Here is a 16590-nt window from a genome sequence, read left to right on the forward strand (position 1 = left end):
TTATATATGTAGGACCACCGTCTTCAGTCTGGGGTGTAAACTGTGATGGGTCCATTGGCCATGCAAGGATTAAACGTATGACCTTACCTTGGTGCTTTGAGTTGCTGAGAGGAGTTTCAGATGTAGGTATGCAGAGTGCAAATGTCAGAATTCCTTAATGATGGGGTGAAAAGAGGAAAGAAAGGAAATTAATATTTACTGAGTGTGATATGCCAGACACTCTGCCCAGTGCTTATTCAATCCTCACATCAGCTATTCTTATTTTTCTGCCTAGAGTCAGAGAGAGCTCTTTTAAACTAAAACACAGTGCCTTTGGAGTTAGATCCACTAGGATTTACTATCTTAGCGCAGAGCCCAACTCACTGAGTCTCCTTTGCTAATTCCTCTCTATCTTCCTAACCTCTTAAAGGGTTGGAACCCCAGGACTGGCCATGGCCCTCATGAGATGTCATCCCATTTTGGTCTGTAAGTGCCATCTATCTGCGGGCACCTCCCAAACTTATATTTTCAGGCGACACGTGTCACCTGAACCACAAACTCATATGTATATATCCAATATCCTTTTTGACATCTTCACTCGACAGTTGATATCTCCGACTGAACATGCCCCAAACCTTACTTCCCTGCACAAATGTGTTCTTCCTCTGGTCTTCCCTAGCTCAGTAAATGGCACCTTCATTCTAGTTGATTGTTGATCAGGAAAAAACCTTAGAGTCATCCTTGATTCCTGTCTTTCACACACACTTAGATCCAATCCCTGAGCAAAATGTGCTACTTCTCCTTTGAACGTCTCTCCGGAACCTGAACACTTCTCCCCACTCCCACCGCTGCTCCCTGAGTTAAGCCGCCATCCTGTCGTGCCTGGATTATTGCAGTGACCTCCTCCTTGGTCTCTCAGCTTCCGCCCTTGCTCTTTTCCATCTGTTCTCTCCAGACTCATCCTGAGGCTTGCTCGAAACCTTCCAATGCTCCTTCTGAGGATAAGTCCTTATAATGACCCAAGGCCTTACCTGATCTGGCACCACTGCCCCCTGACTCCATCCCTCAGCACGAGCTCCAGTGGCCTCCTTGCTGTCAAATATACTCTGTGTCCGAGCCTCTGTACTTGCTGTTCCCTCTTCTATGAGTGCTTTTCCCTCAGATATCCACTCCTCCAGTTCTCTGCTTAGATGTTACCTTATCAGAGAGGCCTTCCTCTGCTTCCACCTCCTGTCACTTCTCTGTTCTTCTCCATCTTTCCTATCCCCTGTTTGAAAAATTTTCTTAGCACTCCTAGCTACGCTGGACAAGTATGGTTTACTCTGTGCTTTCTCCACTGGAGTGTTAACTTCGTGAGGGCAGAGGTTCTGTTTTATTTCCTGCTGTGTCCCCATGATCTGGAATGGTGCCTGGCATACGGTAGGGGCCCAGTGAGTATTTGCTGAGTGAGCAAATAATTCGTGACTAGGTAATTTAGTCTCTCGCTCTCTCTCTCTTTTTTCCCCACTAGGAGAGTTCTTTACAGAATAAGAGAAATTTCTCTCAACTTTATAATAGCTGCTGTCTTAATAGTTGTTTTTTTTTTTTTCATGCTTAGTAACCTAAAATTTTGATTCCTTTAGCTTTTGACATTCATTTGGCAATTGTATTTAATTTAAAAGCATTATTTAGGGCTTCCCTGGTGGCACAGTGGTTAAGAATCCGCCTGCCAATGAAGGGGACACGGTTCGAGCCCTGGTCTGGGAGGATCCCACATGCCGTGGAGCAGCTAAGCCCGTGTGCCACAACTACTGAGCCCACGTGCCACAACTACTGAGCCCACGTGCCACAACTGCTGAAACCCACGTGCCTAGAGCCCGTGCTCCGCAGCAAGAGAAGCCACCGCAATGAGAAGCCTCTGCACCGCAACGAAGAGTAGCCCCTGCTTGATGCAACTAAAGAAAGCCCACGTGCAGCAAAGAAAACCTAATGCAGCCAAAAATAAATAAATAAATTTAAAAAAAACCAAAGAACAGTAATTCTAAAAAAACAACAAAAAAAGCGTTGTTTAGCAGATTTAGCTCTTAGACTTTCAGGCAGTTAATGATTATCCTTAAAATAGGTTATCCATGAAAAAATTATGACCAAACCTACTTTAATAAAGGCAGCATTTCAGCCATAGTAGTGAACCCTGCCAAATGGTTTTCTCTGAACATTGAATTTTCAGGCCTTTTCATTTTCTTAATTGATGCATAAAATCCTATCGCAAAGCTAGAATCATTAAAAGAAACAAAACCTAGCAAAGGGTTTTTTTAGTCTTAAATCAGTTGATTTAAGTTATAAAACATACACTATTTCATTTGGGCCCCTTCATTTTATACTAATTAAAGATCAGTCTTTTGTGAGTGTTCTAGAACTATTTTAAATACGTTGAATTTCTCCTTTCCCCTTTAAAACACAAACAAAACCAAGTAAAAATTAATTTTTGTTCGAATCAGTCTATAGCTGTACTTGATTTAGTGTTATTCAATTCAGTATGTAGTTAATAAGCCCTGGGCTATATCCTCAGGGGTTTATTGCATTTTTCTGGAGATTTGTGTGCACCTGCACGAAAAACTTAGAGAAAAAGGCCTGGTGCCTTCAGTTCAGTAGCAGAGGCATAAACGAGGTGTGGGCCCAAAGGGAGAGCAGTTCTGGGTGTTGATGTGGGGAGGAGGAGGTATCCTGAATCCCAGACTTTGGGAAGGAGTTGAAATTTGGACTTGGGATATTTTGGACAGATAAAAATTGCAATGAACAAAGGTGTAGATAAATGATGTGTTGGGGAATAGAATTTTCTTTGGAAAAGCATAGACTTTGTGATAGAGAATTACTAAAAAAGTTGAACTACATTAATATTATAGTTTACTATATTTATCTAAAAATGGTTAAATTTTTTTTTTTTTTTAATTTATCAAGGCAAGCCACTTTTTACCAGAGCCTATGTCAGCAGCATTATTTCTAGTTTCTTTGGACATGCCTGTTTCTTTGGAATATCCAAATATTCATGAAGCTGTTGTGGCCTATTTGGAACAGCTGAATTCTGAAAACTACAGTATTTATAAACGAACTGCAGAGGCTGTTTATTCACTTGAGTGTACCTGTAACTTCCTGTCTGATGTTGGGAAGGAGGTAAAATGTTTTGTTAATATCTCTTTAAAATTCCTTTGATAAAATATTTAGAAAATTTAACCTATAGTTTTCAAATTGATGGACATTTAACAATTGAATTCTTAGGGGTGGGATCCATTATTACTGAATGGCCCAATTATAAGATTAAAGTAAGGGTATGATTTATATAAAAGTAAAATGAAGATTTAGATTAATGAATGGTATATATTCATGAGACCAGTGGTTTTTAAAAAAACAATAATTATTATCAATATCTTTATTAGTGAGTTCCTCTTTGAAGTGGCTTACTGTGGGTGAACAGAGTGACAATTGATGTAAACAGAATTATAAGGGCCATTTTAGTGCTTATTTGTAGACACATTTTTTTCCCTTAGTATTTTATAGACCTTTATTTATTCACAGAAAGAGCCTGATTTTTTATTAAATAAAGCCATGAACTAGATTGTAAGGTAGTAGGATGACTTTTGATACCATGTTATAGCAGTAATTATGTATTTGTTATTTATCCCTTTTAGGATATTATTTAGTATGTTATCAATTAAGGGGTTAATGAGCCTTAAAATAGACATTGACTACAATAGTTGTTTACTGTTTGAAAATACCAAAATGGGTCCTGAAGATCTTGAAAAATTAGGAGCAAAATTTTATTCTGTTTGGCCCCTACAGTGGAGTTTTTTTGAACCTCATATTTTAAATTTTCCTATTTACCCACTATTGTTTATTTTTATTTTTTTCCCCACATCTTTATTCCACTGTATCTTGTCTCCTCCATGATAGAATTTTGAACTGCCTTTTAGTTGAATTATTTCTGTGGCATTCTGCATGGTCAGTTAATCACACACATATTGATCATTCTCTATTTTCCCTAGAACCAGTCAGGATGTTAGAAGTGGGAGGTGGATCTTAAAATACATGAGTCCTGCCTTGAGCTGCAGTTAGTAGGGGGATAAGGCCACAATTGAGCAGTTTAAGAACCGTGCCACTCAGAGGTAAATAATATAAAGTCTTAAGTGGCATTGAGTTAGGCATTTTCCCCACATTTTTGCTCCTAGGCTGACGTTTTTGGTTTGCTTGTTGAGCAGGTTGACTTAAGCAAATGTGAACAGTCTCAGGGCCTCTGGATGATCTAATTTCTTGAAGCTGCTTTGTTAGCTGTTGAGAATTTTATTGTACATGACCTTGACATTTACTGTTCCATTCTCTTCTTTTTTTAGGGAGAGAAGAATCTCTTAGAATTAGTGGAGCTGGCAGATCAAGCCTTACATAGCTTTTCCTATCATCAGCATTTCCCCCTAATAAAGGAAATCATCTGCATTTGTTCAAAGATGTAATATTTTCTTTCTTAACATGATTATATTATTATAGGGTGTGTGTGTGTGTGTGTGTGTGTGTGTGTGTGTGTAAGTTTAGGAGCAATGAAAATGAAACTGGTCTTAAATTTGTTATTTTTTAGTTTAAATTGCTTTTATATGTTTTGACCTTTAAACTGTATATGTATAGTAGCATTAGGACAGTTAACTGTTTTATTCAAGAGTAAGCTTTAAAAATGTCATGCCTGTAATCAACATGAATTATCCTTGGATTTTTATACATTTGTTTTGGTGTCTTTCCAAACAAGTATTCAAGCACATTTGTTTATTTATCTTTAACATTTTAATTAATAACTTGAATTGAGGATTTTTAAAATGTAAATTTCATTATTCCTACCTTTCATATGGATTTTTGGAAAGCATCATGCATTGGTTAATTTATTTGGGGGACATTGGAACAGATTTTTCTTTAAAACTTAGTATTTTCATTGCTTTTGGAAAGAGTAAATTCCATGGTGATAAATATCCATTAAATATGGGATTTATTTTTCTTTCTATCTATCTATCTATCTATCTATCTATCTATCTATCAATCAGTCATCTCGCATAATTACCTTTTTTTGTGGTGAGAACATTGACGATCTACTCTCTTCACACATATCAAGTATACAGTACAGCATTATTAACCATAGTCACCAGAACTACCTGTCCTGCATAACTGAAACTTTGTACCCTTTGACCAACATCTCTGCATTTCCTCCAGCCCCTGGCAACCACCAATTCTACTCTCTGCTTCTAAGAGTTTGACTTTTTTAGATTCCACATATAAGTCAGATCATGCAGTATTTGTTTTTCTATACCCTGGCTTATGCCATTTAGCATGTCCTTCAGCTTCATCCATATTGTCACAAATGATAAGATTTCCTTCTTTTTTAAGGCTGAATAATATTCCATTATATATATATACACACGCACATACACATACATACCACATTTTTAAAAATCCATTCATCTATCAACTGACACATTGTTTTCATGTATTGGCTATTGTGAATAATTCTGGAATGAATATGGGAGTACATATATCTCTTTGAGATACTGATTTCATTTTCTTTGGTTACAAACCTAAAAGCGGAATTGCTGGGTCATATGGTAGTTCTATTTTTGGTTTTTTGAGGAACCTCCATACTGTTTACCATAATGGCTGTACCATTTTACATTCTAAATATAGGTTTCTAAAGACGTTTTGTTTTTTTGTATTCTTTAAGAGAGAATATTCCCTGCCTTGAAACAAGTAAATGCTTGAGTAAATATTAATTCTGGGTTAGTTAAACAAGATCTCAGTTGTAGGAACTGGAGTAGGAAGAAACGCCTTTCTCTGTGCTTTTCAGTCTCATGTTTAGTACCTTACTTGCCTTAGATGTCATGGATGTTTACCTTTTTACCAGCTGGAAATCTGCACAGGCCAGTCCATTATTACAAGGAGAAAGTCAGAAGGTGTTTCTACGTATGTTGTCTCACCCTTTGCTACAAGTGAAAGTTAAAACTTACCACTGTTGTCTGGAAATTGTTAAGGTAGGTTTTTTTGTTTTTGATTTTTTTGGGGAGCATTAACAGTGGATTTTCTGATTATAACTCCAAACTTAAATTACTTGACCTTTTGGATATTATATAAGAGTTATTACTATAAAAATAGATGGTAGTTATTAGTCAACTCTAAGAAATTTATACTATTGAATTCCCTTAGTAAGTCTAGCAACTGAATTGCCTTATTAGCAGTTTTAATAAGAATTACATTTATGTTGTGTTATTTAATGATGGAAAAATTGTAAGGAAAAGTTGACTTCTATCAAGTATTCAAAAGTGATTTCTATGCTCAGGAAAAGTTTTAGGTTATTATGGCTTAAATTTTATAGTTTCAGATCTGTTTTCTTAGTAATATTCTTTTCTTTCTTTTGAAACAAATATTTCCTGTGTTTTTAAATTATAAAATATTTCAGCATAGAATAGTACATAAATATTAACTATTTCAATATTGAAAAGAACACTGTACATAGGACAGTATAGAAAAATATATATATTCGTATGTACTCTTGAAAATGTCCTCTTGTATTCAATACTCTTATAAGTGCTATCTAGATATAATGTTTACATTTTGCCATTTTTACTTATGATCCTTTTTTTCAGAGAAATAAAAATATTAGTTATAACTGAGGCTTCTTTCCTTTCTCTTCTCCCTTTTTTATGCCACCAAGATAACCACTCTTACAAAGTTTTTGTTTATCCTTCCCATGAATGTGTTTTATATATGCATATCTCTATAAATCATATATATTACTGTTTTTGTCTCTTTAAAAAAGTATATAATTTCATACCATACACATGTTTTTGCTGCCTGTTCTTTTCCTTTAATAGTAAGGTTTAAGATCTACCTAGTGGATTCATCTTAACTGCTCTTTACTTTGAATATACTTTCTTCTATTAATTGATAAGTATTTAGGTTCAGTCTACTTTTTACTGAACTATGCTTTTCAGTATTTTCAATGACAGTCTGTAACTGATAGTGCATGTGTTTGAAAATGTCTTGATTTCACCTTACTCTTGAATGATAGATTAGCTGGAATTATAGAATTCTATAGAATTCTATAGAATTATAGATTGACTGCCATTTTTCCTTAGCACTTTGCCAATACTGCTTTGCTCTTGTTAGGCTTTTATCGCTGTCGAGAAGTCTGCTATCAGTTAAATTATAATTTCTTTGTATTTTTTTTCTTCTAGTTGCTTTTAAGATCTTTTCCTTAGCTCTGGAGTTCTGCAGTTTCATTACAATGTAACTTTGTATACACTTTTTATTTTAATGTATCTTTTTTAGCATGCTTCAGTTTGAAAACTCATGTCTGCCTTCACTTCTGGATAATTCTCAGTCATTATTGTTTCCCTTATCCTTGCTGTTCTCTCCAAGTGGAACTCTCATTAGATCATGTTAGAGCTTCTTATTTTACCCTTTGTGTCATTTAAGCCCTCTTTTATATTTTGCGTATCTTTTTGTGTTTTGTTTGGATAGAATTCCTCAGTACTGTCGTTCAGTACACTAATTCTTTGCTCAACTATGTCTAATTTGCTTTTTAAAAATTGTGGTAAAATACACATAACATCAAATTTACCATTTTAACCATTTTTAAGTTTTTGGTGGCATTAAGTACATTCACATTGTGCAATCATCAACATTATCCATGTCTAGAACTTTTTCATCTTCCTAAATTGAAACTCTGTACCCATTAAAAAATAACTCTCTATTCCTCCAGCCCCCCCCCAGATCCTGACAACCACCATTCTGCTTTCTGAATTTGACTGTTCTAGGTACCTCATACTTGTGGAATCATATAATTGTCTTTTTTGTGTCTGGTTTATATCACTTAGCATCCATGTTTAGTATATATCAGAGTTGCATTCCTTTTTAAGGATGAATAATATTCTGTTGTATATATACCACACTTTAGTACCCATTCATGTGTTAGTGGACATTTGGGTTGTTTCCACCTTTTGGCTACTGTGAACAATGCTTCAGGTATACAAATATACCTGCTTGAGTTTCTGCTTTCAGTTTTTTTGGGTACATATCCAGAGTGGAATTTGTGCTAATTTTGTGGAAGAGACGATACAGAGTCATTACTTATATGCAGGTGCATCACTGTATTGATAAGAAAAATCCCACATATATGTTGTCCTCCCCCTCACCCAGAAATTTAAATCTGTTTTGATTTGAATTTTCTCTTTGTCAAACCTCAGTAAGCAAAATGCAAACACCTTAGGATAAGTTTATGGTGTTGTTTATTTCCTTTATGTCTGTTATTATGAACAACTTTAAAAGATTATGGTTGTCTCAGCAGTTTGGTTATTTAATTTGTCAAGACCACTCTTGTTGGCTGAAAGAAATGTAATAGGTGTCTCATGCAGACTCAAAAACTGTTAAGAGAATCTTTTTTTGTCCTCTACCAGTTGAAAGAAAAGTTTCAGTGACATAAGCACTAAAATTGGATTTGAATTATAAACAGAAGAAAGAGGAGTGCTTTGGAAAAATCACTGTCACTAATTTTTAAAAACTTTTTGTATTATTTTGCAGGAATGTTTAGGTGTCCATAATGTCAGTAAACCTGTGTCTTCCCTTTGTAATGGAATTCATTTTCTACTTCACCCAAAAGTTCTGTATGAAATCTCTGCGTTTGGTATTCAAGAGCCCAAAAATGAGGTATGGCATGTTAGAAGGAAGTACAAAAGACTACTCTGATTCTTTAGATACTCAGCTAAATCAAGATAATATTCTAATGTCACCAGGTAGTATGATGAGAAACTAAAAAGAAACTTGTCTTTGATGTATGGGTTCAGTTAAGTTGTTGTTTATCTAAAAAGAAATGTTAAAAAAAAATGAGGCTCAAAATACAGGACATACTTGTTCTCAGAGAATTCAGATCAAACTGTTAAGTTTTTCATGTAGGATGTAGGAATGATGCAGTAGTTACAATAAGCATAGTGTTTCCTTAAGGAACATTTTTATTCAATGGAAAAATATACTTTAAAGGTTAAAAAAAAAAAAAAGGTAGTCATTAAGGGGGAAGGACTGGTTGAGAACAGAAGCTAAGATGATGCTGTGGAAATAGGAACGTCTGAAGGAAGAGATGCTAATGACCTTTCCAGATTTTATGAAATGTTACAGGTATGTGAGATGACTTAACGGGCCACCTCCTCTTGGATTGTTCCCCCTGTATTGTTGAGCAGGTGAATGCCACGGCCAAGGCCATCCTGATGCATCTGCTGCAGGGGCGACTGAGGATGACAGCACCGACCTGGAACAAGTTTATCGAGTCTCTGTGTCCTGTCATCCCAGTGCTACAGGTACTCTGTGCTCACCCGCTTACGCTACCATTTCTCTTTGGTGAGCGTGATTGATTTAAACGCACGCAAGCAGTAGAACCATCATGCTGTGGGAGAAGTGACGTGAAGCCGCGAAGGCGCTGTGGATAAGGGAACAGGAAGTGGGCGGCTGTCTTGTTTCTGGCAGAAGGTTAAAGCGGGCTAGCGAATTTGTCTGTGTACACCGGGTGGGAGGTTAAGAAGTGAGGCGCAGGCATTTAGCATTGACTGTGAAAAATAGAGCTCAGCCTTATATAAAGGCTTTTAGGCAAAGCTAACAGTGCTTTCTAAACAGACTTTATGTAATGAAACTGGCTTCATGAATTCTGTCTTTGCATATATGGATTAGCCTGATACTTTGATTAATGAGCTCTTAGAAACAAAGCTTTTTTAACAGTCCTTCTGGGCTTAGGTAAAGGATGGAGGGAAGGGCAGGGCCTTCCCTCCCTTGGATGAGAAGGTGGAGATGGGAAACACCATCATAGGAACAGTCCTCTTAGAAGAGAGAGCCCGGGCCTCAGGCCCTGCCACTTGCACAGCTCAGTTCCGTGCAGGCGCCCTGGCAGCACTCCACCTTTGTACTGAGGGGACAGGTCTGAAGATCTGGGAGGGGCCTCATCTAGGGGCAGTGCCACTACTAGAATCTTGGAAAGTAGAAAAATTAGCAAGTGTCAAGAGGGTTAGCACATTTTCCTGAAGTTCTCCAGTATTATTTTTTAAATACAGTTGTATGTAGACTTCTTACCTCATGTAGGTTATTTTGAAAAGTCATATTCAACTGAATTGAAAGAAATCTGTGAGTTGCCTGACAGGTCAACACAATTCTTATTTCAAGTTAAAAAAGTAAGCAGTGTGTGCATACAATCAAACGGTCATTTCTCTTTCTATGAAATCTGTTAGGGCCATGCCGACACAGAGGATCCTTTGGGTAACTGCATTCTCCTCCTAAGCAAAGCGAGTTCTGATGCTGGTGAAGGGATTCTCCCCTGTGCCACCTGGTTAAAGTCCATACTACGACTCCTGCTGGTGAAAAAGCCGTCGTAAGTACAGCAGAGTCTGCTGAGTGTGAAAGATGAACGGGAATGTTCTAGGAACGGGCAGTAATTGTATCAAACAGTATAGAACCAAAGGAGGTAAAGGAAAGTGATTCTCTTACTAGACAGAGACGGGGAGCTAATGGCTGGAACTAACCCGGTAAAGGTGTTTTGGACACTTTCTGAGACGCTCTGTCCGTCCTCCAGCCTTGCTGTCAGGTCAGCCTATGTTACGGCATCGCTGCCCTCAGTGCTGTTCATAGTGCTGCTGCGGGCAGGGTGGAGAGCCGTGCAGAGAAACAGATTGCAAAAACCATAGGGCATTCGCGTTGTCTTCTCTCGTTAGAAATTGTTAGTCTCCTGGAGTGCAACTTTTCTAATTAAATACTTGTTCTGAAAATTAAAGTTTTTCATGAAAGTGTAGTGGACCAGTTGCCTCATATACCAGGGTATGCTTGTATTTTAATCTTGTTTAGCTTGTCTTCTTATTTAGGAAACTGAAAAAGTGTCCTTTCCTCTACCATTAGTGTAAGTGTCATTTTAACTAAAAGAAAAGAAGGAGAGAAAGATTGTCTTCCTTCCCTCTCTGTCAGTGCAACATGAATCTTGTGTTATTCTCTTTAGGTAGCAGTGGTTAGATTTTCTCTCACTGAGAAGAGGAAAAAAAGCTTAGAGTAAAGACGGATAAGCAGTGATGAAGAGAAAGTGTCGGTTGAAAAGGCTAGGAGAAACAGACAGATGTTCTTTTGACAATGGATAATTTTGTTTTCCCCATACTTACATCAGGATAATACAGTGGCTTATTTATAAGCAGATGATCAGACTAAAAATTAGGGAAGTAGGTGAAATAAACTAAAACGTTAAGAGAATGGAAGGAGGAAAGTCAGAGGAGATTGTAAGGGCACATGCGTCGTGCGGAGAGGAAAGTTGTGGGCGATGCAGGAAGCAGAGGGGCAGACGGGGTTAGTGTGCTTGTGCTCCTCGGGGACTGGCTTCTGCAAGTGTCCCCGTTGACCCTGGGCAGTGTCTTTATTAATGTGCTAGTGTAGTATTCCCTACCCCAAGTTTGGTGATGTAACACAATAGGTGTATATTTTCGGTTCACCTTTGGGGGCCCAAAGTCTCCAGGTAAACAGAAACACTCTTATCAGGCAGGACATTCTAAGGGCTTAGAGATCCCCTCCCAGGAGCCAAGGGCAAGGCCAGACCTCTCTTTGGGTAAGGTAATTCTCAATTACACAGAACTTAAAGCAGTCTAAATTACATATTTGTTTTCATCATTTGACTAGTTCTACCCCGTCTCACCAGACCATAAACTCCATTAGGCAGGAACCCCATCCATTGGCTAATCTTTACATCCTCAGAACTTCATTTAGTACCTTGGGCGTAAATATGCTCAAAATGTATTTGTTGAAAGAAATAAGTATAGAGAAATAAGCGCACCACGGTGCTCATGCTAAACCTAAAGGCTAAATTTATCTACGGGAGGAGGAGATGCATTAAAGACATGCTTTACATACCCCACTGTAGGCTTTTGCCTGGGGCTGGGGGCTGTCTCTGCACTGAGGAGCCGCGATGTTAATGCAGAAGCACTGGCACGACGGGGGGCGTCGTGCGGGTGTCTGCCTGTTCTGAGCTTCCCTGAGTCACAGCAGATGGGAGACGGAGGCTTGCCTGGCTCCCACACCCTCTTGGAGTAAATATTTGCCCCCAAAGACGATATCTGTTAGTAATACAGTAAATTCCCGCTTTCTCTAGATTTGGTAAGCCCTTGAGAACCGTGGTGGGCAGTGGAACCTAGCAGCGCACAACACAGACACGATGCTGCCCTTCCAGAATTGGGCGTCTGATTGAGAAGAGAGACCTTACTGGTTATACTTTATTATTAATTGTAATACAGCGAGATCAGTGTTACGATGGGGGACTTCAGGGGGACAGGACTCGGCCTCTGCTGCGGTAGGGACGCCTCCCCGAGCGTGCAGGTTTTAATCGTAGTCTCACAAGTAGTGCCTAAAGCCTGCAACTTGTATTACTGCTTAGAATCTGCCCAGTGTCCCTGTAGTTCCAGAACCTGTCTCAGTAACTCATTGCTGCGCGTCCACTCAATGGTTTTTCTGTTCTTCCATTTCATTGTCTAGTGCATGCAGTATTTAACCTTTTCTTGAAATCGTCTACCTCCCCACTCAGTGCTCAACTGACCTTGATGCTAATCCATTCCAGATAAAATAGAATTCTGATGGGAACCAAAAGTATTTGTATTTTCATATTTGAGGGGATCTATTTCACCCCCAATACCTCGCTTTAGCTGTTAGTATGATTACTCTCCTGGAGGTTCGACCCGTTGTTTGGGCTCTGCTCATGGGTCTGTGATAGTTTTTATGACTGAGATACATCGCTAGACTTGGAGTCAGGAGCTAGGATTTTTAATTTGTGGACCGACTTACTGGAGCTGAGGTGATATTGACAGTGAAGTTCGCAGTCTCAGTGAGTCTGCATCTTCACTTGTAATTATTGACTATTCTTTATTTCTGCTGCTTATTCATAAATGTAAAATGCAAGAATAACTGTAGTTATACACTAAGTATTTTAATAGAAAAAGCAAAATGTCATCAGTAATGTCAGTATAAGCATAGCCAATTATTGTGTTGATTTGTAATAATTCTTTGTGTTATGGGCCTTTATAATTTCTATACATTTGTATATTACAAAATGTTGACTTGAAGACTTTGTTTCTTCAGGGTCCGGATGCTGGCATTAAAGCTTTTAGCAAGTCACCTTACAAGGGAAGAGGGGGCGGATACCAAGCGCCCTTCAATCGATGCCAGAGTTCTCTCCAGAGTTACTAATTTATTTATTGTGAAAAAGCCTATTGAACTCAAATTGGATGACAGAAGAGAACTGATTATTAAGGTGATCATAACTTTCAAGTTTATTTATTCATAACTGTGTGGTTATTTGATATATTTTATGTTACATTTTTCAGTTTGTGTTATGTACGGGAGAGGGAGAGAAATGGTGGCTTCACGTGTGGTTTTTCCTGCCTAGTGTGAAGTTGTGTCCTGGCTTTTTCTGGCTCCTGGATACATTTATTTATTGAACAGCTATTTCTTGAGTGCCTACTGTATGCCAGCCATCGTGTCCCTTTTCATTCAGAATATACGCTGGAAATGCAAATTAATTTGAGTAGTATCTTAAATACAACATAAGGCTAATCTAGTGGAAAGAAATTCTCTGATGACTCTTAAAAACAAACATCACTGACATAAAATTATTCTTCTTTTTCTTCTGTTGGAAATTGCCTGTAATGCTAAAAAAGAAAATATTAACGATGATAAAAGTTTTCAGCCTCTTCATTACAGGAAAAATAATATAGAAGGCAAGGGCAGTTTCTTTTAAATGTTACAGTGGTTCTGAGTTTTTTTTGTTAATCTCTTTTCTGAATCTTTGGCTTTTTCCCCCTCTTAAGAGGTGTAGCCTTCATCTCCCTGTCTGTCCAGAACTGCACCCAAATCATCGTGGTCTGATGTAGGATCAGATAAAGCAAGCTGTCCGTTATCTTCATTGCTTCATTCCTGTGTTTTATAGCTTCTCCTGTGACTCCAAGTGTGCAGTCTGGCAGTTTTCTTTAAGTTTAGACCAGCCCCCGAGGCCTGTGGTAGAGCCACATGCAACATAACGGATTTTTTAAAACAGGGAAACACATTCAGTGTTCTTCTAACCTAAGCGTTCGGGGCCATCTGATGGCCCTGGCAGGAGGATTGGAGAACCTTCCATGGGCCGCATACCAGGTCCTGCTGGGGAATTCCTGCGTGCTGAGCCACTGGTATCACTACTGTGCCCTGTGCGTCATGTGGAGGAAGGTGGAGTGGGGTTCTAGACCTCTCTTTCCTGAGTCCACATTAGGGCTGCAGATGGCAGTGGCTGGGAGAAAGGAGAGGTGTGCTCTGTGTCCTTTTCTCTCCCCCTTTCCTGCTGTGTTTTGCCTACTCAGACTCTGTCCCGGCAGGAGGTGACAGTCAGGGACTGCTATTGGGGGGCTTGGTCAGAGTGCTGAGCAGCAAGCCCCAGAGAGCTGTCTGCTTCAGGGTCCCTAAGAGGGGGAAGCGGAGAGGCCCAAGGGAATTCCAGCTGGTGGCTTCGGGGAGCAGCAGAGAAATCCCAAGCCACGTGTCTGGGGTTGCTGTTCTCAGGCTAGCCTGGAACTACCTGTAGTGATGTTGTGTAACTTGGATGGTTAATGGGTTATGAATGGCTTCCTAGCGGAAATGTACGTTAAGAGGAGAGGCTTATTTGACATGATGGCTCTTTGTTTTAGATCCTAACTCCCTCTCTGACCTAGCACATCATTGTTGCAAATGTAAATATATCAGTTACTTGAATAAGTTGGCCTTCGAGCTTTTGTTTTTATAACTGTAGACTTTTACTGGAGAATTGGAAGTAGATGAAAAACATTTTTTTTTTTTTTTCAGTTGGAGACTGTTGAAAAGGTATATGACATCTTTATCTCAGACGATATTGATCTTATTTTGAGAAAGTCAGCCGCAGAACAGTTGGCTGTGATCATGCAAGGTAATGTCTTTTAAGGAAAATGCTGCTGAGAATGGAGTTTTAGATTGCTGTGTGTAGTCGTACTGGGGGTTGGCACACTTTGGTTTGTGGGCCAGTCTGGCCTGTGGCCTGTTTGTCTCTTGCAGCCTTCAAGTTAAGGGTGGTTTTTACATTTTTAACAAAGAATACGCGACAAAGGCCGTATGCGGCCAGCAAAGCCCAACACATTTACTGTCTAGTTCCTTAAAGAAAAAGTTTGCTGACCCCTGGTCTAGATTATTGTTGTTTGACCTGTGGAATGTCATTTGATAAAATTATCTTTCTTCTGAAATGTTGATATAATTCTAACAGTAAATTGCTTGTTCCTTTCTCAGTTTACCTAGTATATGATATTTCAGTTTGTTCCATCTTGCTTAGAGAAATCCATCAAATTGTACTTTGTGGGTAGGTAAGACAAAAATACTGCACAGTACTATGTATTTTCTTTAAAAGTTTATTTTTAAAAACAAGTACTAAAATTTACTCTTAGCTTTGTTTGTAGTGTTGTTATTCTTTGAGTTTTAAATTTTTTCCTATATGTGATGTATGTAATTTATCTTTAATGTTTGAGAGAAGTAATGTTGCATTTACATAAAAATATTTTTTTTAACTTGGAAGGTGGGGTATGATGAATATTCCCATCCTGACATTAGTGGAAACTGGGATGAGAGAGTAATTTGAAAGATCATATTCAACATATTTGTGGTTTAAATAACAATAATAGAGACTACAGAAAATAAGGCTCAAGCAAATGTGGAGAGCCTTGGCTAAGAAGATTAAAGAAAACTTAGAGGGTATTCTTTCGGTATTGTTTAACATTTCAAAAATAAAAAGCTCATAATTTTGGTATGCACTATATGGGAGGGTAGTGGAAACTACCTTTTTAAAGTGGCAGCTAAAGGTAGTTACAGTGAAAGCTACAAATTAAATATCAACTTTATATTTGTACGTTTTTCTCAATGAGAATGTAGGAGTACAAACTAAGAAAATTTGTCTGCAAGTTGTGAAATACTTGTAACTAATCTATAAGCAACTAGAGATTTTGGTGCTAGTGATATCTAGTACCTGTGTGTGTGTGTGTGTGTGTGTGTGTCTGTCTGTCTGTCTGTCTTAGTCTGTTTGGGCTGCTATAATAGAATACCATAGACTGGGTGGCTTATAAACAACAGAAATTTATTCTCACAGTTCTGGAGGCTGGAAGTCCAAGATTAAGGCGCTGCAGATTCAGTGTCTGGTGAGGGCCTGCTTCTTGGTTCATAGGTGACTGTCTTCTCCCTGTGTCCTCACATGGAGAAGGGGCAACAAAGCTCTCTTTTTATAAGGACACCGATCATTCAGCAGGGCTCCACCCTCATGACCTCATGACCTCCCGAAGGCCCCACCTCCACGTACCACCACACTGGGGATTAGGTTTCAAACATGTGAGTTCTGTGGGGACACAAACATTTAGACTGCTCAGTGTACACACACACACACCCACATGTATATGTTTATTAAAAAAGAGGTCATATTCTCTAGAAATATGTAGAGTATGTTACAGACCCTTTCTTTTATATTTGCTATTAACAGTTTGAGGTTAAAGATCTTGTATTAATATTGATAGAAAAATGCAAGTCATA

The 16590-nt window shown here is 38.4% G+C and overlaps 1 protein-coding gene across 8 annotated transcripts in view; it reads left to right on the forward strand.

The window, feature by feature from the left end:
* RTTN (rotatin) overlaps positions 1 to 16590 on the forward strand; it is a 178148-nt gene that overhangs the window by 31350 nt on the left and 130208 nt on the right. For 7 of the 8 annotated variants that reach the window (XR_014251465.1, XM_082415873.1, XM_082415874.1 and 4 more), the window contains exons 12-19: positions 2917 to 3129; positions 4344 to 4456; positions 5888 to 6014; positions 8563 to 8688; positions 9216 to 9332; positions 10251 to 10390; positions 13123 to 13294; positions 14854 to 14953. Coding sequence is in view for 7 of the 8 variants with exons in the window: in XM_082415873.1 (XP_082271999.1) it covers positions 2917 to 3129; positions 4344 to 4456; positions 5888 to 6014; positions 8563 to 8688; positions 9216 to 9332; positions 10251 to 10390; positions 13123 to 13294; positions 14854 to 14953 (1108 nt within the window). In the remaining variant the exon portion in view is untranslated. Of the gene's footprint in view, positions 1 to 2916; positions 3130 to 4343; positions 4457 to 5859; positions 6015 to 8562; positions 8689 to 9215; positions 9333 to 10250; positions 10391 to 13122; positions 13295 to 14853; positions 14954 to 16590 lie in introns of those variants that run through there. The other variant, XM_082415878.1, reaches the window with a different exon arrangement.

This window comes from Balaenoptera physalus (genome assembly GCF_965194825.1).
Source record: "Balaenoptera physalus genome assembly, chromosome: 12".
In the NCBI taxonomy this organism is placed as follows: domain Eukaryota; kingdom Metazoa; phylum Chordata; class Mammalia; order Artiodactyla; family Balaenopteridae; genus Balaenoptera; species Balaenoptera physalus.